General features: G+C 58.0%; 4 protein-coding genes across 4 annotated transcripts in view; 2 read left to right on the top strand and 2 right to left on the bottom strand.

Annotated features, from left to right (window-relative positions):
• The window catches only part of LOC134419152 (dedicator of cytokinesis protein 2-like), a 57,882-nt gene extending 50,963 nt beyond the window's left edge, over window positions 1–6,919 (top strand). Inside the window, 12 exon segments of the mRNA XM_063158115.1 lie at window positions 296–437; window positions 1,582–1,663; window positions 1,753–1,837; window positions 1,977–2,063; window positions 2,960–3,136; window positions 3,586–3,669; window positions 3,749–3,886; window positions 4,807–4,892; window positions 5,248–5,398; window positions 5,616–5,724; window positions 6,357–6,490; window positions 6,578–6,919. Of these exon segments, the coding sequence (XP_063014185.1) occupies window positions 296–437; window positions 1,582–1,663; window positions 1,753–1,837; window positions 1,977–2,063; window positions 2,960–3,136; window positions 3,586–3,669; window positions 3,749–3,886; window positions 4,807–4,892; window positions 5,248–5,398; window positions 5,616–5,724; window positions 6,357–6,490; window positions 6,578–6,661 (1,359 nt within the window). The 3' untranslated portion in view covers window positions 6,662–6,919.
• A 430-nt stretch (window positions 6,920–7,349) lies between these two features.
• On the bottom strand, window positions 7,350–9,383 carry LOC134418877 (BCL2/adenovirus E1B 19 kDa protein-interacting protein 3-like). Its single transcript, XM_063157846.1, has 6 exons — window positions 9,180–9,383; window positions 8,441–8,567; window positions 8,225–8,354; window positions 8,050–8,144; window positions 7,821–7,970; window positions 7,350–7,656 (listed from the first exon to the last, which is right to left on the bottom strand). The coding sequence occupies exons 1-6, from the start codon at window positions 9,265–9,267 to the stop codon at window positions 7,608–7,610; spliced, it is 639 nt and encodes a 212-aa protein (XP_063013916.1). The 5' UTR covers window positions 9,268–9,383; the 3' UTR covers window positions 7,350–7,607.
• A 380-nt stretch (window positions 9,384–9,763) lies between these two features.
• AUP1 (AUP1 lipid droplet regulating VLDL assembly factor) lies at window positions 9,764–18,494 on the bottom strand. Its single transcript, XM_063157847.1, has 12 exons — window positions 18,415–18,494; window positions 17,999–18,136; window positions 17,453–17,603; window positions 16,185–16,372; window positions 15,611–15,683; window positions 13,719–13,792; window positions 12,934–13,000; window positions 11,210–11,318; window positions 10,957–11,103; window positions 10,672–10,832; window positions 10,472–10,560; window positions 9,764–9,875 (listed from the first exon to the last, which is right to left on the bottom strand). Exons 1-12 carry the CDS (start codon window positions 18,462–18,464, stop codon window positions 9,827–9,829), a joined length of 1,296 nt encoding a protein of 431 aa, XP_063013917.1. The 5' UTR covers window positions 18,465–18,494; the 3' UTR covers window positions 9,764–9,826.
• A 383-nt stretch (window positions 18,495–18,877) lies between these two features.
• On the top strand, window positions 18,878–26,012 carry HTRA2 (HtrA serine peptidase 2). Its single transcript, XM_063157848.1, has 8 exons — window positions 18,878–19,269; window positions 20,215–20,419; window positions 21,920–22,114; window positions 22,231–22,263; window positions 22,596–22,704; window positions 23,081–23,150; window positions 25,354–25,449; window positions 25,657–26,012. The coding sequence occupies exons 1-8, from the start codon at window positions 18,911–18,913 to the stop codon at window positions 25,820–25,822; spliced, it is 1,233 nt and encodes a 410-aa protein (XP_063013918.1). The 5' UTR covers window positions 18,878–18,910; the 3' UTR covers window positions 25,823–26,012.
• Window positions 26,013–27,678: the final 1,666 nt, after the last annotated feature.

A 27,678-nucleotide genomic window follows, 5' to 3' on the forward strand; every position in this document is an offset into this window, starting at 1 on the left:
AATTCCAGTCACTCTCCCCCCATCCAGCCATGCTGCCACACCCTCAGAGAAGCCACCAAATTTGTCACAGAGGATTTGTCCTCAGTGACATTGCTTGGCTGGCACAATCCTGATTCTCCATGTGCCTTCTTTCGTTTTTCTTCTGGTTCCTGGATTTGGGGAGATATTTTTTCCTAGATAGGGGGGTGTCTCCTGCTTGGCAGGAGAGCCTTACCAGCACAGCATCCCAGTGCTCTGGGGCTTGCTGGCCCTGCTCTGTGGCACAGGGATGAGCTGTCACCTTCCTGCCCTGCAGAACAAGGTCTTCATCTACCGAGGCAAGGAGTACGAGCGGCGTGAGGACTTTGAGATGCAGCTGCTGAGCCCCTTCCCCAACGCTGAGAAGCTGAAGAGCACATCCCCCCCTGGCCAGGACATCACTGACTCCCCAGGGCAGTGTATCCTCTGTGTGCACGGGGACAGGGATGGGTGTGGGGGTGTTTGAGGGTCCCCAGGGCGAGGGAAGAGATGAGAATTTGACTCCATGTTTCAGAAGGCTAATATAATATAGTATAATATAATATAATATAATATAATATAATATAATATAATATAATATAATATAATATAATATAATATAATATAATATAATATAATATAAGATAATATAATATAATATAATATAATATAATATAATATAATATAATATAATATAATATAATATAATATAATGCTATATTATAAATATAACATTATTATATTATATATTATATATTTATATCTATTATAATATAATATAATATAATGCTATATTATAAATATAACATTATTATATTATATTATATATTTATATCTATTATAATATAATATAATATAATGCTATATTATAAATATAACATTATTATATTATATATTATATATTTATATCTATTATAATATAATATAATATAATGCTATATTATAAATATAACATTATTATATTATATTATATATTTATATCTATTATAATATAATATAATATAATGCTATATTATAAATATAACATTATTATATTATATTATATTATATTATATTATATTATATTATATTATATTATATTATATTATATTATATTATATTATATTATATTATATTATATTATATTATATTATATTATATTATATTATATTATCTATACTAAAAAAAGAGAAAGGAGAAATCAGAAAGCTAGACAGGAATGAATAATAAAATCTTGTGGTTGACCAGGGTCTCGACACAGCTGGACCATGATTGGTCATTAAGTAAAAACAATTCACATGAGACCAAAGATGCACCTCTTGGTAAAGCATCTCCAGACCACATCCCACAGCCATCAGATAGTTATTGTTTACATTTCTTTTCTGAGGCTTCTCAGCTTCTCAGGAGAAAAATCCCAGCAAAGGTATTTTTCAGAAAATCCATCAGTGACAGCTGGGAGCGTGGCTTGGTCTCTGTGCATCCCTGTCCATGTGGGAATCCCATAAATGCCTCTGTGTCCCCCTGGGGCTCACCCCTGAGGCTCTGGCGCCCTGTGCCCAGCAGCCCTGCCCTGCAGGGTGTCCCTGTGCTCCTTCACTCCCTCAGACATCCAGTGCTTCACCGTGCAGCCGGCAGAGGAGGCCAGGGTGCGGCTCAGGGGCCGCAGCATCCCGGAGCAGATCACCAAGTGAGTGCCCACGCACAGAGCTCTGCTCCCTGTGGGTGGTGGGACACAATGAGGGTCCTCTCTCGTTTCCATCCCTTCTCTCCCCACAGCTTCTACAAAGCCAACCACATCCAGAGGTTCAGCTACTCCCGGCCTTTCAAGAGGGGCCCGAGCGATCCCGACAATGAATTCGCTGTGAGTGCAGGGGGAGCAGCCAGGACCCTCAGCTGGGGGAGCCCTGGTGCTGTGCCCATGGAGATGGGAGCCCCCCAGGCCATGGGGCAGCCAGGGGTGATGGGAGGAGGGTTGGCAGTGACTGCTGCTCTCGCCACAGAACATGTGGATTGAGAGGACCACCTTCAGGACAGCCTATCCCCTGCCGGGCATCCTGCGCTGGTTCGTTGTCACCTCCACTGAAACGGTGAGGAGGGGGCTGGGGGGCTCTCCCAGGAGCCTGGGGGATGCTCCAGCCCTGCCAGGAGCTCAGGCTGGGGATGGGGAGCGTGTCCTGCCTGTGCCGTGCTCTGTGGGCAGCAGGGACGGTGTGTGGGCTTTGCTCCTCTGTCAGGGGTGGGTGTTTGGCCAGCATCCAGCGGGTCTCAGGAGCCACAGCAGTGGAGATGTGATGTGCCCTAGCTGGGCTGTCACAGGGTGTCCTGGTGGCTGTCACAGCGTGTCCTGGTGGCTGTCACAGAGTGTCCTGGTGCATCCCCAGCTGCACCCCCAAAGTGACACCAGAGGTTACCCAGGTCTCCTGCAGCCTCACTGCTGCCCCGTGCCCATGGGGGTGATTCTGTGCTGGGACCAGCATGGCCAGCACAGCCCCAGGAGCTCTCACTGAGCCCCAGGCTGTGCCAGGGGTCTGAGGGGCTTCATGGGGTGAGGTGTGCAGCCCCAGGGGTCTGAGGGGCTTCATGGGGGGAGATGTGCAGCCCCAGGGGTGTGAGGGGCTTCATGGGGTGAGATGTGCAGCCCCAGGGGTGTGAGGGGCTTCATGGGGTGAGATGTGCAGCCCCAGGGGTCTGAGGGGATTCATGGGGGGAGATGTGCAGCCCCAGGGGTGTGAGGGGATTCATGGGGGAAGATGTGCAGCCCCAGGGGTGTGAGGGGCTTCATGGGGGGAGATGTGCAGCCCCAGGGGTGTGAGGGGCTTCATGGGGTGAGATGTGCAGCCCCAGGGGTGTGAGGGGATTCATGGGGGGAGATGTGCAGCCCCAGGGGTGTGAGGGGATTCATGGGGGGAGATGTGCAGCCCCAGAGGTCCCTCTGGGCTGGGGAGAGCCCACTCTGCCAGCCTTGACCCCTCCCTGTGCACAGATCATCATCTCCCCCCTGGAAAACGCCATTGAGACCATGATGAAAACCAACGAGAAAATCATGAGTGAGATCAACAGGCACCAGAACGACCCCAGCCTGCCCATCAACCCTCTGTCCATGCTGCTCAACGGCATCGTGGACCCTGCAGTCATGGGGGGCTTCACCAACTATGAAAAGGTGAGGGGTGCAGAGGCTGGACTGGCACTGTGGGGAGCCTTGGGGTGAGGATTGGGATGGGGATGGGAGGGGAGGACACAGCAGGAAGGGTTTGGGGGTGCCACAGTGCCCAGCACTGGTGTGATCCCATCAGAGAAACACTTGGTTTGGTATTAATTGGGATCCAGGGAGGAGAGGAGATGGATCCCAGAGAGCAAAGGAGGTGGCATTCAGGGAGGAGAGGAGATGGATCTCAGAGAGGAAGAGGAGATGCATCCCAGAGAGGAGAGGGGGTGGCATCCAGGGAGGAAAGGAGATGAATCCCAGAGAGGAAAGGGGCTGGGACCCCAGACAGGAGAAGGGCTGGGATCCAGGGAGGAGAGGAGATGGATCTCAGAGCAAAGGGGGTGCCATCCCCAGCCCGTGTGAGCTGGGCCAGCCTGGCAGTGAGACTCAGGAGGGTTTTTCAGGCTTTTTTCCAGGAGCTGTACATGCAGGAGCACCCTGAGGACGCAGGCAAAATCGAGAAGCTGAAGGACCTGATCGCCTGGCAGGTACCAGGCGCAGCATCCCCCTGGCAGGGCCAGCTGGCAGCGGTGCCAGGGAGCTCCACGAGTCCCCGCTGTCCCACAGATCCCCCTGCTGGCTGAGGGCATCCGGATGCACGGGCAGAAGGTGCCGGAGGACCTGCGGCCGTTCCACGAGCGCATGGAGCAGTGCTTCGAGCAGCTGCGCGCCAAGGTGGAGGCTCAGTACGGGCAGCGAGAGATGGTGAGTGCCACCGTGGGCACGGGCACTGCCCTGGGCAAGCCAGTGCAGATGTGGGGCAGCAGGGAACAGCTGGCTGAGGGCACAGATGGGGCAGGAACAGGGTGAGGAGCACTGGGCCCTTCACCTCAAGGTGCTTCCTATTGAGAGCCAAGATTACATTAAAAGGGAGGTGGAAAACTAAAGTAAACAATACTTTATTAAACAATAAGTGACCCTAAGGGGTGGATATTGGGGGATTGACATTTAGGACAGGGTGTGGAGATACACTTGGGGGGCTGACTCCAAGTAATTGAGTAATTAGCCTCTGGCTAATTACTCAATGTCCTGGACTGAAACCTCTAGAAGGAGGGGATGGGATGCTGAGGATTGGGATGGGGATGGGAGGGGAGGAAGCAGCAGGAAGGGTTTGGAGGTGCCACAGTGCCCAGCACTGGTGTGATCCCATCAGAGAAGCACCTGGCTTGGTATTAATTGGGATTACATGGGAGGAGAGGGACTGGGATCCCAGAGAGGAGAGGAGATGGATCCCAGAGAGGAAAGGGGGTGGAATTCAGGGAGGAGAGGAGATGGATCCCAGAGAGGAGAGGAGATGGATCCCAGAGAGGAGAGGGGGTGGAATTCAGGGAGGAAAGCCAGGGTGGGGATTTGGGGATGATCTCAGTAAAGGAAAGGGATTACACAGGTAAAGGGAGGGGCTACAATCTGGGGTAAACCATTTGGGAAAAATACAGTGATACAAACCCAAAACTATTACAAAGTATAAAAACACACCACAACATCTCCCACCGGGCATGGGGGATCTCAGGGTCCCTGCCTGCCCAGAAGCAGGGCTGCCCAGAGAGGGCACTGATGGCCCTGGCTGAGCCCAGGGAAGGCTGGGGAGGCTCTGCCCTCTCACCCCTCCTGGCTGTGTCCCTCAGATGTTCTTTGAGGAGCGGCGGAGCGGCCGACCCCGCTCCATAGCCTGGGTGCCTGACTGGGACCGCCTGAGCCACGCTGGAGCCAGGCAAGTGCTGCTGTGAGGAGTGTGCTGCTCATCCCCCCTCATCCCCCTCAGCTGAGCCTTCCTCACTCTGGCCCCGGTGCTTTTCTTCCACCTTCCCTTTATGCCAAGCGCATCTCAGGGGTCTGTCCTGCCAGGGCACCACGGTGGCCCATCCTTGTGGGCGGCATGGAGGAGAGACACCCCATGTGCTCACCTGGACAATTGTCACCTGAGCCATCCATTCCTGTCCCCCACACCTGCCCTGCTGAGCTCTGCTGTGGCTGGTGCTGATGCCCGAGTGCAGCCGCTCCCAGCGATGCTCCAGCCCTGCTCCTCCTTCCCCTGCTGCCCCTCACCTGTCCCGGTCACCCCACAGCCCGGAGGCACCCCCGACCCCAAAGGCTGCCCACCGCCTCTCTGAGAGCGAGGAGCACAGGAATGAGCGCCGGGAGAGCCGCGCCAGCGCCATCTTCGGGTCCCGGCGGCAGGATGCTCGCCAGTCCATCTCGGAGCTGCCCGAGCACAAGGTGATGCTCAGCACAGCCCTGGGGCCACCCTGGGGCTCTGCTTGCACCCCCCTGGGTGTCCTGCTGCACCCCGAGCTCCTGGCCCAGCCCCCAGCCTGGATGGCAGCCCTGGAGGGGCTGGTGGCAGCCCCTGCTGCAGGGAGGGCAGGAAAAGAGAGTCGGGGGCTGCCATCCAGCCTGGCCCTCCGAGGTGCTGAGCCTTCCTTCTGTGCCCCAGGACGAGAAAAGGAGACTCTCCTGCACCCTGAGCGAGAGCAGCCTGAGCGCTGATAGGAAACAGCCCCCGCCAAGCCAAGCTGCTGCTGGGGCTCAGCCCAGCACTGCAGGTACAGCCTGCCAGGCCACCTTCCTGAGCGTCCCCACAGCACCCCAACACCTTCCTGAGCGTCCCCACAGCACCCCAACACCTTCCTGAGAGTCCCTACAGCCCCACAGCACCTTCCTGAGAGTCCCTACAGCCCCACAGCACCTTCCTGAGAGTCCCTGCGGCCCCACAGCACCTTCCTGAGCGTCCCCACAGCACCCCAGCACCTTCCTAAGCGTCCCTGCAGCCCCACAGCACCCCAGCACCTTCCTGAGCGTCCCTGCAGCCCCACGAGCAGGGCTGTGCCCTCCCACACCCCGCTCAGCACAGGTCCCCTCACCCCCTTGTGGTGGCACAGCGTTGGAGCACAGGCACGTCCCGTCCCCTGCTGAACACTCCCTGTGGGGCTGCAGCCATTGATCCTGGACCTTGTGCCACTGGGTCTCGGTGCCAAGAGCTGCTCCTGGCGGGAGCCAGCCCTCTGCTCCTGGCTGGGCTCACATCCCATGGCACCTCTGTCCCCTCTGCCCAGCAGTGCCACACTCCCATAGTGTTGGGGCAGAAGTGCTGGCCCTGACAGCCCTGGGGACACTGATGGGCCCTGTGTCCCCCCAGGCTGGCTGAGCCTCCCTGTCTCCTCTCCTGCCTGCACAGGCTCGTCCCTGTCCCCCACTGGCTTTGGTGGCCGTGTGAAGAGTGCCAGCAAGCTGCCCCCGCTGCCCCGCAAGTTCAGCCCCGCGGTGTACGAGACATTCCTGGAGCAGAGCGATGCTGCAGCACCAGGGAAGGTACCGGGGACAGGAACTGCGGGGGAGGCACTCAGGGCTGGCCCTGGCCCTGGCCCCACCACCCCTCATGTCCCTCTCTGCTCTCAGGTGTCCCCAACAGTGGATGGGACCAGAAGCCTCAAGTCACCGCCGCTGCCACCACCCAAGTCCAAGCGTCTGTCACAGCTCTGACCTGATGCCAGCACCTGTCTGTCCCCATCCCTGCACAGAGTGCCCCTGTGCCCAGCCAGCTGCTGGAGCCACAGCCCTGCTTGATTCTCACCTGCTGGCGCAGCTCTGACACCCAGAGCAGAGTCCCTGTGGCACCAGGCACTGCCACCCTGTGTCCCACCAGCTCTGGACACCCCCAGGTGTCCCCTGGGGCTGGGACAGCTGGCCCTGGGTGCTTGCTGTGCCTCTGGAGCCACGCTGAGCTCCCACATGTCCCTCCCTCCCTCCCTCCCTCCCTCCCTCCACCCCACAGACTGTGCCAGTGGCAGCAGCAGTGACTTCCCCAGTGCCATTTCTGTGTGATTCCTGCTCCCCACCCGTGGGACAGCTCCCACCTCATCCTGCAGGGCACATTCCTGGCCCACACTGCACAGGTGTGCACACAGCCTCACTCTGCAGTGCCACCTCTCCTGCCTACCCCTGTCACCTGCACCAGGCAGGGTCACTGCCATGCCACGCTCAGCTCCCACCTCTGCACTGCAGCCACGGATAATAAAGGGCAAACACATCAGCCAGGCACCTGTGTGGGGCTGAACACCCACCCAGGGGCTCACCCCCAGCTGGCAGCACCCCAAAGCACAGGGAGTGACCCTCCTGCAGCAGGGAAGGGCCCCGTGGTCACTTCCCAAGCCACACACAGGGAGGGGACTCGCTGCTCAACCCCTGAGCTGGCACAGGCCTCTTTATTGAAGTGGGCTCAGTATTTACAGTCTGTTTCAGGGGCTGGGGAGGGCAGGGGCTGCCTGCAGCTGGGTTCCATTCTACGGGGACAGTGGGATCAGCTCCCAGGCAGGGCTGAGGGACAGACAGACAGAGAGACAGAGGGGCCTGGGAGCGGTCAGGCTGTGCTGGTGCCAGGCTCTCCCTGCATTCCCAGCGGAGCAGAAGGTGCTGCCTGCCCAGCTCCTCACAGAGGGTTGGCTGAGGAGGCTGCCAGGCGCTTCCCAATGTAGATCCTGGATTGGAGAGAGTGACTGTGAGGCACTGGAATGGGGTGCTCCAGCAGGCCAGGAGCAAGGGGAGACGGCAGCAGAGCACTGCAGCAGCCAAGGATGAGCAGCCCAAATCCAGGAGTGTTCCCTCCTCCCCCAGCCCCGTGGTGAGAGCCCCAGACACTCACCCCAGCCCCAGGGTCAGCAGGTGGCTGAGCAGGAGCGAGGGGATGAAGAGCAGCAGCAGCTCTGAACTGAAAAGTCTCTTCTTCCTCCCCACTGCACCTCCCTGCAGGCTCCACAGCACCGGCTGGGGGGAGCACACAAAGGCAAATTCCCTGGGGAAAGCTCATGGTTAACAGGGCCAGCAGGATGGGGGGCGGCAGCAGGATGTGCTGGGGGGGACACAGGACTCACTCTGCAGACAGGTACCGAGGGCAGCGGGCACAGGCCCAGCCCAGGGACGCTCTCAGGCGTCGCTGCCTCCACTTGGCTTCCTGTGGCACATCCCGCTGGAAGGAGACACAGGGCAGGTCAGGGCAGGGCCTGGGGCACAGCAGGGTGTGCCAGGGGCAGGGAGCACCTCCCTCACCTGCCAGGGATGGGGGCAGCCGGGCTGGGGCTGGCTGTGGGCAGGCAGTGCCTCACTCTCCGCTGGCTGATCACTGCCATGGCTGGCTCTGTCCTCATCCCAGGCTGGGGAGCCCAGCACGAGCAGGGCCCTGCAAAGAGAAACCCTCAGTCACTGAGCCCAGCCTGTGGCACAGCCCAGCAGGGCCCTGAAGCCCAGCTCCCCCTCAGGACTCACCCCTCACTGCTCTCTGTCTCCAGCTGGGCTTCCAGCAGCATCCGCTCCACGTCGGCGTGGCAGAAGGGCGAGGGCGCCGCCTCGGGCTCGGGGCAGCCTGGGCCACAGCGCAGCTCCACCCAGGAGCCTGGGGGGGCTGTCAGCCCCTGCGCTGCTCCGGGACCACCCCTGCACCCCAGCCCTCCCCGGCACACCCCTGCCCCGGGATGCCCTGTGCACCCCAGGGATGCTCTCCGGGACCGGCATCTGCAGTGCTCATCAGCCCCGTGGTGCCCCGGCCGACCCAGCCCCCCCGGGACCCCCGGCGCACCTCAGCCCCCCAGAAACCCGCCTGGGCTCCCCACGGAGCCGCCCCCATCCACAGCGCACATCAACCACCCGGGGCTCCCGGTGACCCAGACCCCCACGTGTGCACATCAACCCCTCAATCCCCGGGTGTCCCATTGTCCCGAACCCCTCGGTGCCCCTTCACCGCCGGTTCCCCGGGTGTCCCATTGTCCCGAACCCCTCGGTGCCCCTTCACCGCCGGTTCCCCGGGTGTCCCATTGTCCCGAACTCCTCGGTGCCCCTTCACCGCCGGTTCCCCGGGTGTCCCATTGTCCCGAACCCCTCGGTGCCCCTTCACCGCCGGTTCCCCGGGTGTCCCATTGTCCCGAACCCCTCGGTGCCCCTTCACCGCCGGTTCCCCGTCCCTCCCGGCACCCCCGTGGCCCCGATCCCGCCCCGGTTCCCCCCGCACCGTCGTCGCCGGCTCCCGCCATGGCCCCGCGGCTGCTCCGCGCGCAGCCCCCGCCGCTGACAGTCACGTGACGCCCGCGAGCCCCCATGTAAATAAAACCACCGGCACCGGCAGCCGGTCTCTTAAAGGGGCTCTGGCTCCTCCCGCTGGGGCCCGCGAGCCGCAGCTCGCCCGGCAGCGGCGGACCCGCCGCGTTGCCTCTTTAAGCGGCGCCTACGTGCGGCGCGCGAGCAGGCGTCGGCTGCGGCGCGTGCAGACCCGCACGGAGCCGGCCCGAGCCCGCCCCCCGTCCCGTTGACCACGCCCCCTTTCCCGCGGGCCCCGCCCCCCGCCCCGGTGCTCGCACAGCCCGAGCCGCGCCGGACGCTGCCGCCGTTTATTTCCGCCGCCAGGGGGCGCCCTCGCCCCGCCCGTCCCGCCCGCGCGGGGCCCGCGCGCTCCCGGTGCCACCGGCCCGGCCCGGCCCGGAGCTCCGGTCAGGGGTCGCCACCGGCCCGGCCCGGAGCTCCGGTCAGGGGCTGCCACCGGCCCGGCCCGGAGCTCCAGTCAGGGGTTGGCCCGGCCCGGCCCGGAGCTCCGGTCAGGGGCTGCCACCGGCCCGGCCCGGAGCTCCGGTCAGGGGTTGCCACCGGCCCGGTCCGGCCCGCTCAGGGGCTGCCGCCGGCCCTTGCCGCGCCGTGCTTCTCAGCGAATCGCCTGCGGGAGAGAGCGCCCTCCCTCAGACACCGGAGGGGCCTCCCCCGAACCCACCCGGGGATCCTGGCCAGGAAGCAGCCCCGGGGGACCGGGGGCACTGCAGCAGCGCAGGGCCGGGCTGGCTCTGCTCGGACCGTTCAATCCCGGTGGATTGTGAGGGCAGGGAGGGGCTGCCAGGGCTGCCCACAGAGCTCTCGGTACCCCAAGGCCACCCACAGGATCCCAGCCAGGTGTCCCAGTCAGGGATTCCCAACAGGACCCTTCCCTCAGCACCACCCCAGCCATCCAGTGCCCAACAAGCCCAGGCACACTCAAATTCCCCTCAAACACATCCTCAATTTTCTGTGTCTTCCTAAACCATGACCCACACACCAGAACTGGTCTCTTGTGCCAGGATTTGCCTCATAAAAACCCTGCACAGAGAGAGATTCAATCACTCCCAGAGCCCTCACACCAAGGAGCATTAATGGAGCTGTCCCTGGTGCCAAACAAGAACATCCTACCCACACTGAGGGTGCCACGGTGGCACCTCGGGCACTGCTGGGGGCTTGGCAGGGGGACATTTTGTGTCATGGGGAGCTGTGGGGGGCTCTCACCTCCTGGCATAGTCGTACAAGGCTCGTTTCCTCTCCTGCAGGGACAGGTGACGCTCCACGGGGGACTTTGCAAACTGCTTTGTAGCCGGCTGGAAGGGAAAGCACGGGAGCCATCAGGACACAGGTGAAGCCTCCTTGGTGGCTCTGCTGGTGCTCCATGCCCCTGGCCAGCAGAGCAGGGAGACACAACCCCGAAGTACCTTGGAAGAAGGCGCAGGCACAGAGCCCTGGATGCCAGAAGCAGCTGCAGCCTGGGAGGTAGATGGGGCAGGCAGGTCTTCAGACTCTTTACTCTCAGGCAAGAAGGGAACTCTCCCCTCCAGCAAATTGGCAATGGTGGTGTCCACACAGTTGGTTTGGACTGTGGGGACAAAGGGAACCATTAGAGATCAGGACGCTCCATCATGGCTGCCAGTGTGTACCACTGCAGCGGGGATGAGGTTTCTTCTTTTGGACCCACAGCCCTGCTTGGCAGCCCTGCTCACCCAGGTCTGTCCTGATGACCTCCAAGGGCACGTGAGGCAGCACCTCCTTGACCTGCTGTGCCATGGCCACCACCCTCAGGTCCTCAGGAGCACCCCTGGGCAGGCTGGGGGGCGCCCTGGGCCGGGCTGCCGGGCGCTGGCTCGAGGCTGCAGGACAAAGCACAGCGGGCACAGGGTGAGTTTGTCACTGAAAACACACAGAGAACCCCCAAAATCAGAGCCCAGGCTGAGGTTCCACAGCCAGGATGCCCACCTGGGGCAAAGGAAAGCCTTTGTGCTGTGTGCCTCAGCCTCTTCATGTGCTCCGTCCTGTCGGCAGCGGTGATCCGTGTGGATACCACACCCAGCTCCATGGCCAAGAGCTGGGAACACAGAGCAGCCACACCAAAATCACACAGCACACAAAAATCACACAGCACAAACAGCCCCTCCAGGCTGGGGAGCATGCCAGGGCCACATGGAACCATGCTGAGGGCAAGAGGGTTGGGAAATGATTTCTCCAGGGCCTCGGGGATGCATTGCAGTGTGGCAGAGGGCACAAAAAGGATCAAGAATTGCAATATCGTCCTGCCAAAACAGGCTGACAAGGAGGTATGAGATGTCTGGAGCTGTCAAATACCCAGCATATATGGGCAGGGTGAAGAAACAACTGATTTGTGTGATTTGTGGTGTTATAAAAAGGGGGTGAAAGGTTTGAACTTGATGGGAAAAGCCCTGACAACTGCAGAAAGGCTCAGTGCTGGGGGGCAAACAGGCCATGAAATAACTGAGCTCTTGCAAGGGGCAATAATCATGTTCTGTTGGGAGTCCTGGATGCTGAGAATTTTAGATTTTCTGTGCTGACAGACTCTAGCCCCCAAGAGAACACTGCATTTGACCTGAGGCCATAGAGAAATCGTCTAAAATTAAATAATAGAACTAAGATTATGAGTGTGTAGTTTGATTAGAAGTGTGTAATATCATGTAGTAAAAAACGTAGAGTTTAGAATATAATGTGATATGATATGATATGATATGATATGATATGATATGATATGATATAATATAATATAATATAATATAATATAATATAATATAATATAATATAATATAATATAATATAATATAATATAATATAATATAATATAATATAATATAATATAATATAATATAATATAATATAATATAATATAATATAATATAATATAATATAATGCTTTAGAATATAATACTATATATAAGAAAATAGAAGTTTTAAAACAAAAACTAGTCCTTCTTCATAAGTTTAAGTAGTATTTTATAACTAAACAAAAAATCCACATTACAAAACACAAGCAGTTAATTATGAAGTTAAAAATAATAATTTAAGTATAGTTTCTTAATGAAATAGTTTTCAGTTAAAAAACTTATAAACACATAACCATATTATGACTTATTAATAAAATACTACAAATCTCACTACTTATAAAAGTATAAATAAATAAAAAAATTAAACATCTAAGTTTAAACACAAAATACCATCTACAGCACCCTCCATTCACCCCCAAAACTGCCCACCCAGTGCTGGGGGAAACCCCACAAGCAGCCCTGCCCCTTATCCCCAAGGCCAGAGAAGGAAGCAGCTGCTGGGGTCTGCCCAAAATCCCCACTGGAACAGATCCTGCTGCTCCTCACCCTGTTCCACATTTTCAAGCAGAGCCCAAGAGTGACACTGAGCCACAGAAAACACCTCAGGATTAACAGCCTGAGTTAATAAATCAGATCTACACCCTGAGTTAATAAATCAGATCTGGAGATGAAACTTTGCAGGATCTCAGAGAGCCTAGAGTTAACACCTTCAATCCCAACCTTAACCAAAAAAACCCCAAAATCCAGCAATGTACCAGAGCTCCCATCCCACACACACATCCAGAAATGCCCCCTGCACCTCTGCCTGCAGCCTGTGCCCACCCCAAAGTGCAGCAATGCCACAGATTGTGTCCCATGCCACGTTCCCACCTCCTGAACTCGGAGCGCAAAGTCCTCACTCCGCTCGTCCGCTCGTCTGGGGACAGACGGCATCCACCTGAGAGGGGACAGACAGACAGACAGCACGTGGAGCCACCCTGCTGGGAGAGCCCCTGGGGACACCCTGCCATGCCATCCCCACCCCCAGGCTCCCTCTCAGCCCACAGCCTCCCCCAGAGGAGCAGCAAAGGCCAGCAGCCACTCCCAAATGCAGGATGTGGCAGGAGACAGAAGTGGCTCACTGGCCTTAATGAGAGAAAGGCCTTAATGAGAGAAAAGCCTTAATGAGAGAAAAGCCTTAATGAGAGAAAAGCCTTAATGAGAGAAAGGCCTTAATGAGGATCTGGGGTCATTTACATGGAAGGAGGAAACAGGTCACCCAGAATTCAGGCAGCTAGAAGCAGGGAAAGGCTTTCCTTTGCTGAAATACACCAAGCCCTACATTTGATTCCCAGTCCTTTCCACTGCCCTCATTACAGCAAAGCTACTCAAGGCCTGGGCAGGGCTCTGGGCCACCTCACTCCCAAGGGATTGTAGGGACAGACAGACACTGGGGGCTGAGCAGCTTCAAAATACACCTGGAAACTTGAACTGAACACCTAGAGAGACTGAGACTGTTCTCCTTCCCCAAGAGGAACCAGGAGCCCTCTCCACATCAGAAACTGGACATGGCCACGCCCAGATGGTGCCAAGGGATGGAGCTCTCAGTGCCAGGGTGACACCACAGCCCTGCCCACCCCCAACCCTGCCCCAAACAGAAGAGAGAGACGTAGTACCTTACTTGATAAACTGTGAAGGGAACGAAGAAGGTCCAGAGCAGCTCCGTGATCCAGGAGGAGTCGGCCACGCTCTGGGGAAGGAGAGAGCACAGTGAGATCCCACCCGTGGGACAGCAGCAGTGGGCAGGGAGGTGGGCACAGCACACCTGGCTGGAGGACTGGGAGAGGGGCAACAGCAAAGCCAGTGCAAGCCCCAGGGCAGCTTCACCCTCATTGTCATCACCAATTTTCACTTTCCTCCCACTAAGACAGCAGCAAGGCTTTCCCTCAGTACCACCCCATTTCCTACCAGTCTGTCCCTTCAGAAAGTTACAAAAAATGTCAGAAAAACTATGAACAATCCTCAGAACCATGAGCAATCTTCCCTCATTCTGGTGGCAACAGCCTCTCTGTGATGTCCCAACTGCTGTAAGCTCTCCAGGGAACAGCACAAGAGCTTGGATATTGGGAAAATTCCCCCTTGAAAAGGTTGTCCAACCCTGGCACAGCTGCCCAGGGCAGGGGGAAGCCCCCATCTCTGGGGGGATTTAACAGCCCTGTGGACATGGCACTTGGGGACATGGCCAGTGCTGGCCTTGGCATTGCTGTGAATGGTGGGATTTGATTTTCCAAAAGGATTTTCCAAACAATTCTGTGATTCTCAGACAGGCTTGTGCCTGGGAAGAGGAGCTGGAAATGAGAAAAGCCCTGAAAGCCCAGGCACAAGAGGAACAGAGAAGCCTCACCTGGATAAACAGAACCTCAGAACTCCAAACCCAAATGCCTGGAGTGATGCCCACAGCCAGATTTCAGTGACACTGCCTGTACCACAGAACAACACCCTCCTACAACATTCCATGCAATTGGAGCTGCAGAAAATTCTCTCTTAATTCCAAATTTGGTGTTTGGCCCAACCCAGTGCCTAATATACATTACACAATTCTATAAGAAAACTTTCTATAAAACACCAATCAATCCATTCAAGATATCACATTTCCAACCCTTCCAGTTTCTGATGGTTTAAAATCACCAGGATTTACTCAGCCAATGAAGCACCAAGTCCTGCTCAGACTCTGAAGGTAAAGTTTGAGCCAAGAAGTGACTGTAACCAGCACCTGCTGTTCTCCCTGACATGCAGGAGAGAAGGGATGCACAGACAGACACACATCTTGTCACATCTCAGAATTTCTCAAAGGAACCAACCCCATAAAAGCATAAGATATTCCTTATAAACTGTCCAGAACACAAAAATTCTCCCACTTCTTTGGAGGACTCATTCAAAATGTAACTTATTGCCAGAAAACTGCATCTTCACCCACCTTGTGACCTGCCTCAACTCTGTCTCAGCTCTGCCAAATATTCCCGCAGTTCCCATCCCTGCACACATCCAGGTGATTCCTCACCCTTGCCAGGGGTTCCTTTGACACAGAAACACCACCCCCATGACAGGCAGCTCTCTGTAGTCACCAGACCATAAATAATAAATATCAAAAATAAGAAATTCAATGAGAGCAGTTTCCCTGCAATGCCTTTGGCAGTGCTGCCATTGCCCCCGTGGACTTTATCCCTCGTGTGGGGCTGCTCCTGCTCCATGTCCTGTGTCTGTGCCAGGGGCTCCAGCTCAGGAGCCTGATGACCTTTGGCACGAGGGCTGCCTGCAGCTGGGTCTTTCACAGCTGGGAACTCAGCAAGAGCAGAGTGGCCATGGAAGCCAGAGGCACAGTGACAGCCAGCTGGGCCACCAAACATCTGTCACACTGGCCAGTGCAACCAGGGCTCCTGGGAAAGGCACTGGAACAGAGCAGCTGGTTCCGGGCTGCCAGGACACAAGGCCAGGTCACACCAAGTTCTCCAAAGCAGAAAGAAAAGCTGTTCCCACCCCACAGCCTGTCCCTGTGCCCAGCACTCACCACAGCCACCAACGGCCTCCGGACCTGCAGGGCAACGGGCTGGACCTCATCCAGGATGGAGAAGGGCCAGGAGCTGGAAGGGAGGAATTCTGCAGTGAGTGACCCAGGAGCCACCTGAAGCCATTTTGTCACCATACAGCAGAGCCATTCCCAGCCACCCTACTGAATTTGCAGGGGCAGAGAGAATGATTTGACTCCATCATATCAGAGGGGTAATTAATTACTTTATGATACTATATTATTCTATACTATATTACACTATATCTAAACTGAATTTGCTAAGCACTCAACGGCTACACTGAATTTTGTGACTGTCAGCTGACAGTCACAACACACACACTTGGCCCAGATAAGCCAAGGAAATAAAACACCATCACTTTGAGTGAACAATCTCCACATTGCATTCTACTTTTGGGAAACACAGGCACAGCAAATGATAAGAATATTCTTGGGAAGAATTGTGCCTTGCTTTTCTCTGTGAAGAGCAACGTAGCTACACATTTGTAGCCATATATTTGCAGCCACATTTCCCACCCTGCTGCAGGAATTGCCATTCCCTGCTGGGGGAAGTCACCTGAAGCGCAGCAGCCCGGCCCTGCCGTTGGTGGCAGCCTCCTCTGGGAACAGCAGCAGGGGGGGATTCCCTTGCTGGGCCGAGTATTCCTTCAGGGAATCCACCAGCTCGGCCCTGCTGCCCGTCACTCCCAGCTCCATGAAGCCCCGGGACCAGCAGATGAACCCTGGGGCACCACTCAGGGCAGGCTGCAGGGAGAACAGCAATGAGGAAAGAGGAGGAAACCCCGCCCTGCCCACCCCTCCAGGCCAACCCTCCCGGGTGACAGAGGTGACAAAGGCCCTGCCCACCCCTCCAGGCCAACCCTCCCGGGTGACAGAGGTGACAAAGTTGCTGCTCGTTAGCAAAATCCCCTCTGGGATTGAGTGACCTGTGTTGACAGTGGCTGAGAAGATGTTACAGCCCCTGCTCCACGGGAAATGGATCCCAAATCATCAGTTCAGACTGTGCCCTGCACTCCCAGCTGCTGTGTCCCCAGGGCTCTCTGCAGCAGTCCCTGACACACTTGGCAGGACACACTCTGCTCCCAGAGTCCCCCCTGTCCAGGCCAGGGGTAAATCAATGGCTGTGCAGGACACAGGAGCCACCCAGAGCCTGCTGACTCAGGAGCTCCACACACAAAGGGTTTTACAGGGGAGCAGGGAGAGCCCAGAACTACCCAAGCACCACTGACACACAGCTCCCTCCATGCACCCCCAAAACTGCCCACCCAGTGCTGGGGGAAACCCCACAAGCAGCCCTGCCCCTTATCCCCAAGGCCAGAGAAGGAAGCAGCTGCTGGGGTCTGCCCAAAATCCCCACTGGAACAACCCCTGCTGCTCCTCACCCTGTTCCACATTTTCATGCAGAGCCCAAGAGTGACACTGAGCCACAGAAAACACCTCAGGATTAACAGCCTGAGTTAATAAATCAGATCTGGAGATGAAACTTTGCAGGATCTCAGAGAGCCTAGAGGGAATCTGTGCCAGAAACTGGAGTGACAGGACAAGGATTAATGAGTACAACTGAAAGAGGAGCAATTCAGGCTGGATATTAGGAGGAAATTTATGGGTGTCAGAGTGGTGAGGTTGCCCAGAGAAGCCGTGGATCCCTGTAAGTGTCCAAGGCCAGGCTGGACAGAGCTTGGAGCCACTTGGGCAGGTAAAAGGTGACCCACAGGGTGGCACTGAGTGGGCTTTAAGCTGTTTTCCACCGATCCCACTGCAGCACCAAAAGGAGCAGAGCTGCCCGTGCCCCGCCCTCGGGGAGGAGCCCGGCCGTGCCCTCACCGTGTTGCAGGAGGTGAGCAGGCTGACGACGTTGTGGTCGAAGGGGGTGACATGGTTGGCAATGAAGACCCTGGCGCCGGCCCCGCGCAGCCGGGGGTCGCTCTGACGCACCAGCAGCCCCAGCACGGAGCACATCACACGGACAATGAACCTGCCGGGGGAACACGGATCCTCCTCGAGTCCTGCCCTCCAAAACACGGCTAGGTGACATGTCCAACAGGCAAAGACCCGGGAATTCTGGGGGCTGGGTAAACCACGTTGGCACCAAATAGAAATGACACATCTGGCGCAGGAACTGGTGTGGGGCTGGGACTGGGATGAAGGCAGCAAGTGCCCACAGAGCTCCTGAGCAGCACAGCAAGCTGATGCACAGCAGTCCCCGAGCACTCCAGAGGTGGCTGCCAGCTCCAGGCTTGGCAGAGGCAGCACCTCCAAGGCTCCCGAAGACACAGATCCTACCCTGAGCCGAGTCCCCGGGGCAGCCCTGCCATCACCCCACACCCACCCGGGCAGCAGCAGCACCCGGAGCCCCCCGAGGTCACCCACCGGCGCACGACGCTGTCGGGCAGGGCGCAGCTGACCAGGAACACGTGGACGCCGATGAAGACGCGCAGGACGAGCAGGCAGAGCCCCACGGGGGCGTAGAGCAGCAGGGCCAGGAGCAGGAACCCATCGGTCGGGAGCCTGCAGGGGCACAGAGCGGCCGGGGCGGCCTCAGCGCGGCCGGGACGATCCCCAGGACCCGCCCTGCGGCCGCCGCTCCGCGTGGTCCCCCCGGCAAATCTCCCAAACCACCCCGGAGCCTCCCCGGTCCCCCCACGGGTCACCCCGACCTTCCTCACGGGGCTTTGCTGAGACACCCCCGCCCTCCGCTGGCCCCGCCACCCCCGCCCAGGGTTCCCGCGGTTCCCGCGCGGCTCCCGCGGGAGTCCCCACGGCGCGGGGCGCGGGTGGGCGCTCACCGGTGCGAGTCAAAGAGCCGCTCGGGGCCCGGCGCCGCGGGCGGTTCCATCCCCGCCGTGCCGGCGCCTCACGGCCGCCCCGCACCCGCCGCCATCTTGCCCGCGGCCGCGCGCCTGGCCCGCGCAGGGCACGCTGGGAACGCGCCGCCTTCCTGGTCCGCACCTCGCCGCCGCGGCACTCTCGCCCCGAGCGCGGCCCTCGGCGGCTCCGGTGGACTCGGTGAGCGGCTCTGCCAATGGGGCTGCCCTGCTCCGCTGTTGCGCCGGTTGTTGGTGCATCTCGCTGATGGCAAAGCAGTAGCTCCCAGCGGGACTACAACTCCCGGCGTGCCCCGCGGCAGAACGCGCTTCCGGCAGGCCCCGTCTCGGAACTACAGCTCCCGGCGTGCTCCGCGGCAGAGGACGGCTTCGTGTGGACCCCGCCTCAGGACTACAACTCCCGCAGTGCCCCGCGGCTCGGGCCCGCCCCGGCGGGGCGCGGTTTCCGTTCGGCAGCATGGCGGCAGCGGTGCGGAGGCTGCGGATCCGGTGTATCCCGGTGCCACCGGGTGTACAGCGCTGGTGCCGAGCGCTGACCGGGACCGCTGAGCCACCAGCACCCCCTTCACCCCCTCCTCCTTCCCACCCTCCGCCGCCATCCGCCTGGGGCCGGTCTCTGGCGGCGGCGGTGGGCGCCGGGGCGGCGGCGCTGGTGCTGCTGTGGGCCCGGGAGCGCCGCCGGTCCCCGCTGAGCGCCGCCGTGCCCGCCCCGCCGCCCGCCCCGCCGCCTACCTCACCCCGCGCCGCCTTCAACTTCATCGCTGACGTGGTGGAGAAAACGGCGCCCGCGCTGGTCTACGTGGAGATCGTGGGCAGGTACCGGCACCGGGGGATTCCCGGGAGGGATTTCCCTCCTCCCGGTGCAATGCAGCCCCGGCCGCTCCTGAACCGTCCTGGAGGGATTCCGCCAGTGCGACACGCGGCTGCCACACGCCGCTGCCGCTTCCATGTCCTGCGGGGCCGTGTGGCGGAGCTGCGTTCCAGGCTGCCTCGTTGTTCTGCCTGCGAGCAGCCCTTGGTGTTTATTTCCCTTTGTGGTCTCTAATTTTCTCACCATCCAATGCCTGCGGTCTCTCGGAGCAGCTCTGCAGCAGCTCTGCCCTCCAGCCGGGTGGCTGCTGCTTCCAGCTTGGTGTCACCTGTGTGCAGTGTCACCCTCTCTGTCTCTCAGTGTGAGGAGGCATCAGCTGGTGCTGCTCCTTCTCTGGGTTCCTGACCCGCTGGGCTTTGGCCTTGCTGCTCCATCCCATTTTCCATTCATTTCAGAAATTTGCATTTTCCTATGCCCTTTGTACCGTGGCAGAGGTTTCTTAAGTAAAAAGCTTTAAAATTCCACACATAATTCTACAGGCTAAACTTTAAATGCTTAATTCATATCGCTAACTCAAGTGAACTGCAAAAATCTCTATTTCAACTTCACCTGACTGCCAGCAGAGGTTGGGGTGATTAACCAGGGCCCTGAGTTGTGAGTCCATTCCTGCTATCAGGGAAGGTTTGTGTTGCCTCTCAGGTGTTTGTTACCTGCTCCAAGTTGGGCTCTGTGTGTCCCTGCACAGGTCACAGCCCCTCCTGCTCCCACGTTCTTCTGTTCCTGGTGGGATTGAACCTTTGTGGCTGTGCATGAGCGCTGCATTCCTGCTACATTCATGCACATTCCCCTATTTCTGCAGATTGTTGGGACAGGGAAGAATTCCCCATTTTGCTGCTCCCTGCTGCCTCCCAGCCCTGTCCCTGCCACTCCTGACCGTGCCCTCCTTTCAGACACCCCTTCCTGGGCCGGGAGGTGCCCATCTCCAACGGTTCAGGCTTTGTGGTGTCCCCGGACGGGCTGATTGTCACCAATGCCCACGTGGTGGCCAACCGGCGGCGCGTGCGGGTGAAGCTGGCCAGCGGTGACATGTACGACGCCGTGGTGCAGGACGTGGACCAGGTGGCCGACATTGCCACCATCAAGATCAAGCCCAAGGTGTGTGTGGTGTCCTGGTGGCCGTGGGGACGCCAGCAAGAGGGGATGTTCTGTCTGTCCTGCTTTATTGGTAGTGCCAATATTGTGTCTCAGAATTTGTGTTGGTCAGAGTGACTCTGAGATATGTACAAGCTTCTTTTCCCAGCCTGGTAGTTGAAGACAGAGTCAGAATTCTTCTGTTTTCATTCTCAAGGTTGTTTATTATTTCTGATCTATAACATTCTTTCTCTGACCTGCTGAGGTCTGTCTGGCAGGTTGGGTTGAGGCACACTGGTGTTATCTTTTTATACTAAAAACTACCTGTACAGTATTTACCATAACTTCCCAATACCTATCACCTATGTTAGACAGTGAGCTTGTACTCTAAGCCAATCCGAAAGTGCCACCATCACAGCAGAAGATGGAGGCCAAGTAGAAGAAGGAGAAAGGCTGGACATGCCCAGATTCCTCCATCTTGCCTCCTGAACCCCATTCTAAAAACCCAAAAAATCTATTTTTCACCCCGTGACAAACTATTATTCTACTTAGACTTTCTTGATTTGTAATTCTTCATATTAAGGTTGGTAATTTACTCCTTGGGTAAAAATCAAAGGCACAGGGGTCTTGGGCTCTGTGCCAAGGTCTCTGAGCCCCCTGGGCAGAGCCTGGAGCCCTCCAGGGATTCCGAGGAATTTTCTGGGTTCCAACAGGGATGTGCCTTGGCTTGTCTGGCCGCTGCTGCTGAACCAAATAGCGGCACTGTGGTGTTTCACCCAGGAGACGCTTTTGGCCAGCTGGATGTGTGGTGTTTCACCCCAGAGCCACTTTTGGCCAGCTGGATGTGTGGTGTTTCACACCAGAGACACTTTTGGCCAGCTGGATGTGTGGTGTTTCACCCCAGAGACACTTTTAGCTTGCTGGATGTGTGGTGTTTCACCCCAGAGATACTTTTGGCTGGCTGGATGTTGCAGCTGAGCACATGGATACAAGTCCAGACATGCTGGGACTCTGGTGGTGGTGGGATGGAGCTTCCTCTCATAGAGGATCTGCTCCTCAGGTTTCTCTCTGTAGAGAAGCTTTAGGTGATGGTGAAGGAAAGGAGTCTGTTCTGATGGAGGGTTTGGACCAGAGCTTTATTCTGGCCCACAGGCTTCTGAATCCAGCAACAGCTCCAACAGAACTCCCTGACTGTGTGGTTGCTTGCTCTTTTACCCGAGGGAGGGAAGGGGTGGGGAGCCCATCAAGGAGGTGCAGGAGAGGAGTCTTAAGGGACAAAGGACACTTGCATGGCCCAATGCCCCCCGGGTGTAGAGGGCATCTTTTGAATCTGCCCAGTCACTCAGTGCCCTTCTGGAATTCCAGGACTGACAGACAGTGCTGGGCAGAGGTCAGGGTGGGGAAAGGAGGGATGGTTGACACAGCTGGCAGGGAATCTTGAGGGGAGACACCGGGGTTCTGGAGCAAACCATGAAATCACACCACAACACCGCTCTGTCCTTCTGACCATCTCCCTGCCCACAGCACCCGCTGCCCACGCTGCCCCTGGGCCGCTCGGCCGAGGTGAGGCAGGGCGAGTTCGTGGTGGCCATGGGCAGCCCCTTTGCCCTGCAGAACACCATCACCTCGGGCATCGTCAGCTCGGCGCAGCGCGGCAGCCGCGAGCTGGGCCTGGCCGCCTCCGACATGGAGTACATCCAGACCGACGCCGCCATCGACGTAAGGGACACGGGGACATCGTGGGGACATGGGGGGTCTGGCTGGTCACCCTGGGATCGGCCTCAGGATGGAGCTTTCATGGTCTGCTCACACTCTGTCTCTCTCCTCTGCTGCAGTTTGGGAACTCTGGGGGCCCCCTCGTCAACCTGGTGAGTGCTGCTGCTTGTCACCTTGCTGGCTGGGGCAGGGATGTGCTGAGTGCCCCTTGCTCTGTGCTCCTCTGTGGGTGCTGGGAGGCTTCCTGGAGGGAGGAGGGAGAGCGTGAGAGCCCTGTGCAGTGTCTGAGGCAGCTGGAGCTGGTGGGGCTTTGGTGGAGATCCTGTAGATCCTGTAGCCTCAGCCTTTGGGTTGTGCTCAGCCTGGGCAGGGGTGGGCACAGAGCCAGGACCCCAGGCTGGTGCAGTAGTTCCCCTGCTCCCCACAGTGATCCAGGCTGGGTCACTGCTGGCATCCCTGGGATCCCAAAGCTCTTTCCCTGCAGGATGGCGAGGTGATTGGTGTGAACACCATGAAGGTGACGTCGGGCATCTCCTTTGCCATCCCCTCGGACCGGCTGCGGAAGTTCCTGCAGAAGGAGGAGCAGCGCAAGAGTGAGTGGGGCCCTCCCTGCCCGGGCTCTGGGGGAGGAGGGTGAGAGAGGGAAACTTTGGGCTCTGCACTCTTCTTCCTGAGAAGAGTAGGAGAAGTTTTTGGGGCCTCATCTGGTGCCACAGGAAAGCTGTGCTGCTGTTGCCTTGCCTGGTTCTCCTGTGGCACTGGGGAGGGACATTCTCTGTCAAAAATCTGACAAACCACAGTGCAAAATGCAACACCTGGAATGCTCCCACTGGTGCTGGGAACTGGACTGAGCTGTTGCAGGGATTTAGAATGGCTCTGGATGCTGCCTGCCCTCCGGGCTCAGCCCAGCACTGTTGTGAGCACATCTCTGTTTCCAGCCATGCCATTCCATGTCCTTTCCCTCCACAGGCTCTTGGTTTGGCAATGCAGAGTCCAAGCGCCGGTACATCGGGGTGATGATGCTGACCCTCACTCCCAGGTACCTGTCCTGAGCTCAGGGGTCAGTCCTGTTGGGGCAGGGATGGGATGGGATCTTCCCAACTCACTGAGGATGCCTGGTTTTAGCAGGATTGTCTCCACAGCTTAAGCTTTCACTCTCAAATCTCTTTGTGCTTGCGTTGGGGTTAGAATGTTGGCTGGCTCGTGGGTAAATTGGAAACTTGCAAGTTTGTACACTGGTAGCAGACTCTGTGAGCAGATGAAAAATTCCCTCCCTCTCCACAGGAGGGTGGAACCAGGTGGGGGTCAGGCTGTACTCCAAGGGAACAAGGGACAGGACTAGAGGAAGCTGCCTCCGATTGTGCCAGGGGAGGTGGAGGTTGGATATTGGGAAAATTCCTCCTTGAAAGAGCTGTCCAGCCTTGGCATATCTGCCTGGGACAATGGTGTATCTCCATCCCTGGGGAGATTTAACAGCTGTGTGGATGTGGCACTTGGGGACATGGCCAGTGGTGGCCATGGCAGAGCTGGGAGAGTGGTTGGACTTGATCTTAAAAGTCTTTTCCAACCCAAACAATTCTGTGAAGTGCCCATTCCAGCAAGCAGGACCTGTCCCCTCACCTCTGGGGAAAGGTCAACACCTGCTCTGGTTCTTTGGCTCTTGCAGCCACATTTGAGGGACCTTCAGCTGCCTTGTGGGGCTGGAGCTGTGCCATGCTGGGCAAACAAAACCTTTTGGGGCTGTGCTCTGCCTTCAGCTGCCTCGTGGGGCTGGAGCTGTGCCATGCTGGGCATACAAACACCTTTTGGGGCCGTGCTCTGCCCTCCTAAAGCTCCGGTGAGTTCCCCGTTGCCCAGCAGATGGTGCTGGTAGCCGGCAGAACCCGAGGGCTGTGGGAGGCCCCCCCAGCCTCCTCCTGCTTCCCTGGCCACGCTTGCAGGGCCAGCTCTGTGAGGAAGCAGCGTGAAATTCCTCGGACACGGCTCCGGGCACGCGGCTCCAGCTTCCACAGAGCCCCTGAGCCGATCCAGGGAGAGCAGCTGACTGCCAGCCTTGTTTGTGCCCAGCAGGAAGGGCTCCCAACAAGGGACTGCTGGCCTTGGAATCGTGTGACTGCCCTGAGCCTTTCCATCTGGAAACCTTTCCCTGGCTCAGGAAGGAGAAGCTCTGTGTTAGGCTCAGTCCCTGTTGTTCTGTTTGTGGTGCCCAGGCCAGGTCAGAGGCAGTGGGCACAGAGATGTGTGAGAGTCCCCAAGAAATCTGTTTTTTTACTGTGAGGAGGGTGCTCAGAGCCTGGCACACATTGCCTGGAGGGTCCTTGGAGATCCTCAAATCCCAGCTGGACACAGTGCAGAGCAGCCTGCCCTGACTGAGCCTGCTGGGGTCGGGTGAGATGAGCTTGAGAGGCCTCTTCCCACCTTTGCTGTGTGGATTGGGAAGGGATGGCAGCTTGCCCTGGGCTGTGGGACAGCACAGCTGAGTTCAGCACAGACCACAGGCACGTGGGGAGCCCTGAGTGGCTGAGCAGAGCTGGGCAGAGACTGAGTGTGTGGGTCTGCAGGGATTGGAGCTGATGCAGTGTTTGAGGGAAGAATGCTGTCACTGGAGACATCCAGCTGGAGTGTTGCATCCACTTCTGGATTTCATTCAAGATGGGTGAGGAGCAGTTGGGGAGAGTCCAAAGAGGAGCTGTGAGAGATTAAGAGTTTAAATTTGGTTTAGAAATCCAAAAATCTGTGGGAAAGTGTGAGAAACTGTGATTGTTTAGTCTCTAGGCTCAGGAGGAGGGCTCTGCTGACATGTCTGGCAGGAAGAGGGGCACAGCTTGTGTTGTGTATCCTGCTCAGCTAGGGCAGAGAAGTGAAACTGCAGCAGAGGAGGGGCAGGCCTGACCCCAGAGAGGGTGATGTGACATGAGGATGTGCATCACCACAGCTCTGATCCAGCTGGCAGCTGCTCCAGGGGTTTCCAGCTCCCCCTGGTGCCATTTGGATCCTCATCCTCTCGTTTTGACAGGAGGATGGTGATGTTTGGGGCTGGCAGCTGTGGCTCAGCAGGATGCAGGGACACAGGAGGGGAGGTTCTGTGCCTGTCCCTAACCCTGTGCAGCTGCAGGGACACAGGAGGGGAGGTTCTGTGCCTGTCCCTAACCCTGTGCAGTTGCAGGGAGTGGGGTGGGAGCCCTCCTCTCCCTCCAGCTCTGCCTCCAGCTCCATCCCTGATGTTGCTGTTCTCTCTGCAGCATCCTGGCAGAGCTGAAGCTGCGTGACCCCACCTTCCCTGACATCTCCTATGGCGTGCTGATCCACAAGGTGATCATCGGCTCCCCAGCACACCAGTAAGTGCTGCCCTGTGCCTGAGGGCTGCCTGAGGGAGCAGCTGTGGGATGGGTTTTGTTCCAGAGCAGCAGGGCTTGGGCTCTACAGCTGAGAGGGGGACCTCTCCCCAGGCTGGCTGTCTTGATGTAGAACCTCTGGTGCCACAGCTCCTGCTGCACTTGGAGGATGATGTGTCTGCCTCACCCTGTGTGTGCTTGTCCCCTCAGGGCAGGGCTGAAGGCCGGGGACGTGGTGTTGGAGATCAATGGGACAGTGTCACGGCGTGCTGAGGACGTGTATGAGGCGGTGAGGACGCAGCAGAGCCTGGCCCTGCTGGTGCGGCGTGGCTATGACACCCTGCTGCTGAGCGTCGTCCCCGAGGTCACCGAGTAGCAGAGACCACCCAGCTGGAGCTGAGGGCAGGACTGAGATGTGGCTGTGCTGGCCAGGCAGAGACAGAGCTTGTGCAAGGCTGGAAGGGGCCAGGAGAGGGGCCTGTGCTTGGGTGACTTGTGGTGCAGTCATTCCTCTCTGTACCCAAATAAAGCACTTTTCTAGCGGCCCCCAGGGCCGTGTCATCTCCTTCCCTGGTGGAGGCTGGGCTATGTGGGACCTTCATCCTCCTGTCAGTCCCCTCGAGGCAGCTGGGGAGGAGCTTGCTGTGCCTCTAGGGTCCTTATCAGTGTTCACGGTGTTCTGCCACCTCCTTGGAACCCACCTGGGCTGAGATCTGACTCCTCTGTGTATCTGGCAGGCAGCTGGATTGTGTGGCCCCTGTGTGGGTGAGAGCAACCCTGGTGCAGGTCTGGGACCAGCATTACCTCCCTGGAGTGCAGCAGTGCTGGTATGCCACAGCCATCTGGTCACATCCCTTCTGCTGGGAGCTCTGCATCTGCTCCAAGCCCTGTATCCACATCCCCTCACATCTGTGCAGCAGCCTTCCAGGCTATGGTAAATTTGTGTCAATGCTGGACTCGTGATGGCTGAGGTGGCATCTCCTGGCCCTGATACCTAGGAGGGCTGAGGACGGCCCTGATGTCCATCCAGGAGGGCTGAGGACGGCCCTGATGTGCAGGAGGTCTAAGGACGGCCCTCGTGTCCAGAGGGGCTGAGTTTGGGAGCCACAGCCGGGGCCGGGGCTCTGTCTGTCCCGCCCCCAGCTCGCTGTCAGTGCTGGAGCTCTGCTCCCACACACACCCGGCCCCTGGGGACAGCTGGCGGCCATCGGGGAAGGAGCAGCCCCGGCTGTTCCTCGCCTTCCTGGAAGAGCAGCGGCGAGGGCAGCCCGGAGCAGCGGAGGAATGTGGCTGTGGGGCCAGGCCCTGCCCGTGACGGCGCTCCCGAGCCCCGGCTCGGTGCTTTGGGGCCATGAAAGAAGCACAGTTCCTCAGGGTGCTGCGGCAAGGGGCGGCCCTGCCCTGAGAACAGCGCTCCTTTCAGCAGCCCCGGCCCCGCCGGAGGAATTCGCTGCCCCGGCCAGCGCCGCCGGCCGGGGGGAAATGGCGGCGTGTCTGGCATAGCTGCTCGGCTGGGCTGACCGCAGCGTTCCGGGGCCGGGCCAAGGCCTGCCCCCTCCTCCTCCCGGCTGAGGGCAGTGGGGCCGGGCCGGTGGGGTCAGAGCAGCCAGCTGAGGGGGGAGAGCTGCGATGGAGCTCCCTGGGCCCTCGTGTCACATCCCAGTGTCTCCAAAGGCCCGGCGGGCTGTGCTCCCACACGAGCCGAGGCAGCCCCGCTCTGCTGTGGGACCTCGTTCTTGTGGCTCACGGTCCTGTGGACTTCAATCCCCAAGGGTCTCAGTCCCAGGGATTTCCTGTGGACCCCAATCCTCAGGGGTCACAGACTCAGGGATTCCCTGTGGACCCCAATCCTCAGGGGTCACAGACTCAGGGATTCCCTGTGGACCCCAATTCCCAAGGGTCACAGCCCCAGGATGGGATTTCTGCTCGGTAACATTCACCGTGGATCTGGTGAGGTGGAACCAGCTCTTCCCCACATCCCTGCTCCTCAGTTCCTCCCCACACGGTGCTGTGGGGCTGCTGCTCCTATCACCCACCTGGGCTTCCCCCAGAGGACCAGCCCCGGCTGAGGAGGGTGCTGGGGGCTGCTATGGGGCCAGGGCTGTGTGGATGAGGCATACCCTGTGTGGATACAGGGACCAGGGGACGCTACCACACTGCGCCGGGGTGACCAGCCCTGCAGAATGAACTGTGCCACCTGCTCCTCATCCCAGCCCAGAGTCGTGCCAGCAA

This window comes from Melospiza melodia, chromosome 5 (genome assembly GCF_035770615.1).
Source record: "Melospiza melodia melodia isolate bMelMel2 chromosome 5, bMelMel2.pri, whole genome shotgun sequence".
Classification (NCBI taxonomy): Eukaryota; Metazoa; Chordata; class Aves; order Passeriformes; family Passerellidae; genus Melospiza; species Melospiza melodia.

Excerpts from the sequence above, each read along its gene's own strand:
- LOC134418877 (XM_063157846.1), bottom strand. The coding sequence starts at position 9,267 with ATGGGGGCTCGCGGGCGTCACGTGACTGTCAGCGGCGGGGGCTGCGCG. Across the intron at positions 8,145-8,224 it reads GCTGCCCCCATCCCTGGCAG|CGGGATGTGCCACAGGAAGC; the intron begins GTGAGGGAGGTG and ends GTCTCCTTCCAG. Across the intron at positions 7,657-7,820 it reads CTGCTGACCCTGGGGCTGGG|GATCTACATTGGGAAGCGCC; the intron begins GTGAGTGTCTGG and ends TCTCCAATCCAG.
- AUP1 (XM_063157847.1), bottom strand. The coding sequence starts at position 18,464 with ATGGAACCGCCCGCGGCGCCGGGCCCCGAGCGGCTCTTTGACTCGCAC. Across the intron at positions 17,604-17,998 it reads CCCGACAGCGTCGTGCGCCG|GTTCATTGTCCGTGTGATGT; the intron begins GTGGGTGACCTC and ends TTCCCCCGGCAG. Across the intron at positions 10,561-10,671 it reads TGCCTGCGCCTTCTTCCAAG|CCGGCTACAAAGCAGTTTGC; the intron begins GTACTTCGGGGT and ends TTTCCCTTCCAG.
- HTRA2 (XM_063157848.1), top strand. The coding sequence starts at position 18,911 with ATGGCGGCAGCGGTGCGGAGGCTGCGGATCCGGTGTATCCCGGTGCCA. Across the intron at positions 20,420-21,919 it reads CCATCAAGATCAAGCCCAAG|CACCCGCTGCCCACGCTGCC; the intron begins GTGTGTGTGGTG and ends CCCTGCCCACAG. Across the intron at positions 22,264-22,595 it reads GGGGCCCCCTCGTCAACCTG|GATGGCGAGGTGATTGGTGT; the intron begins GTGAGTGCTGCT and ends CTTTCCCTGCAG.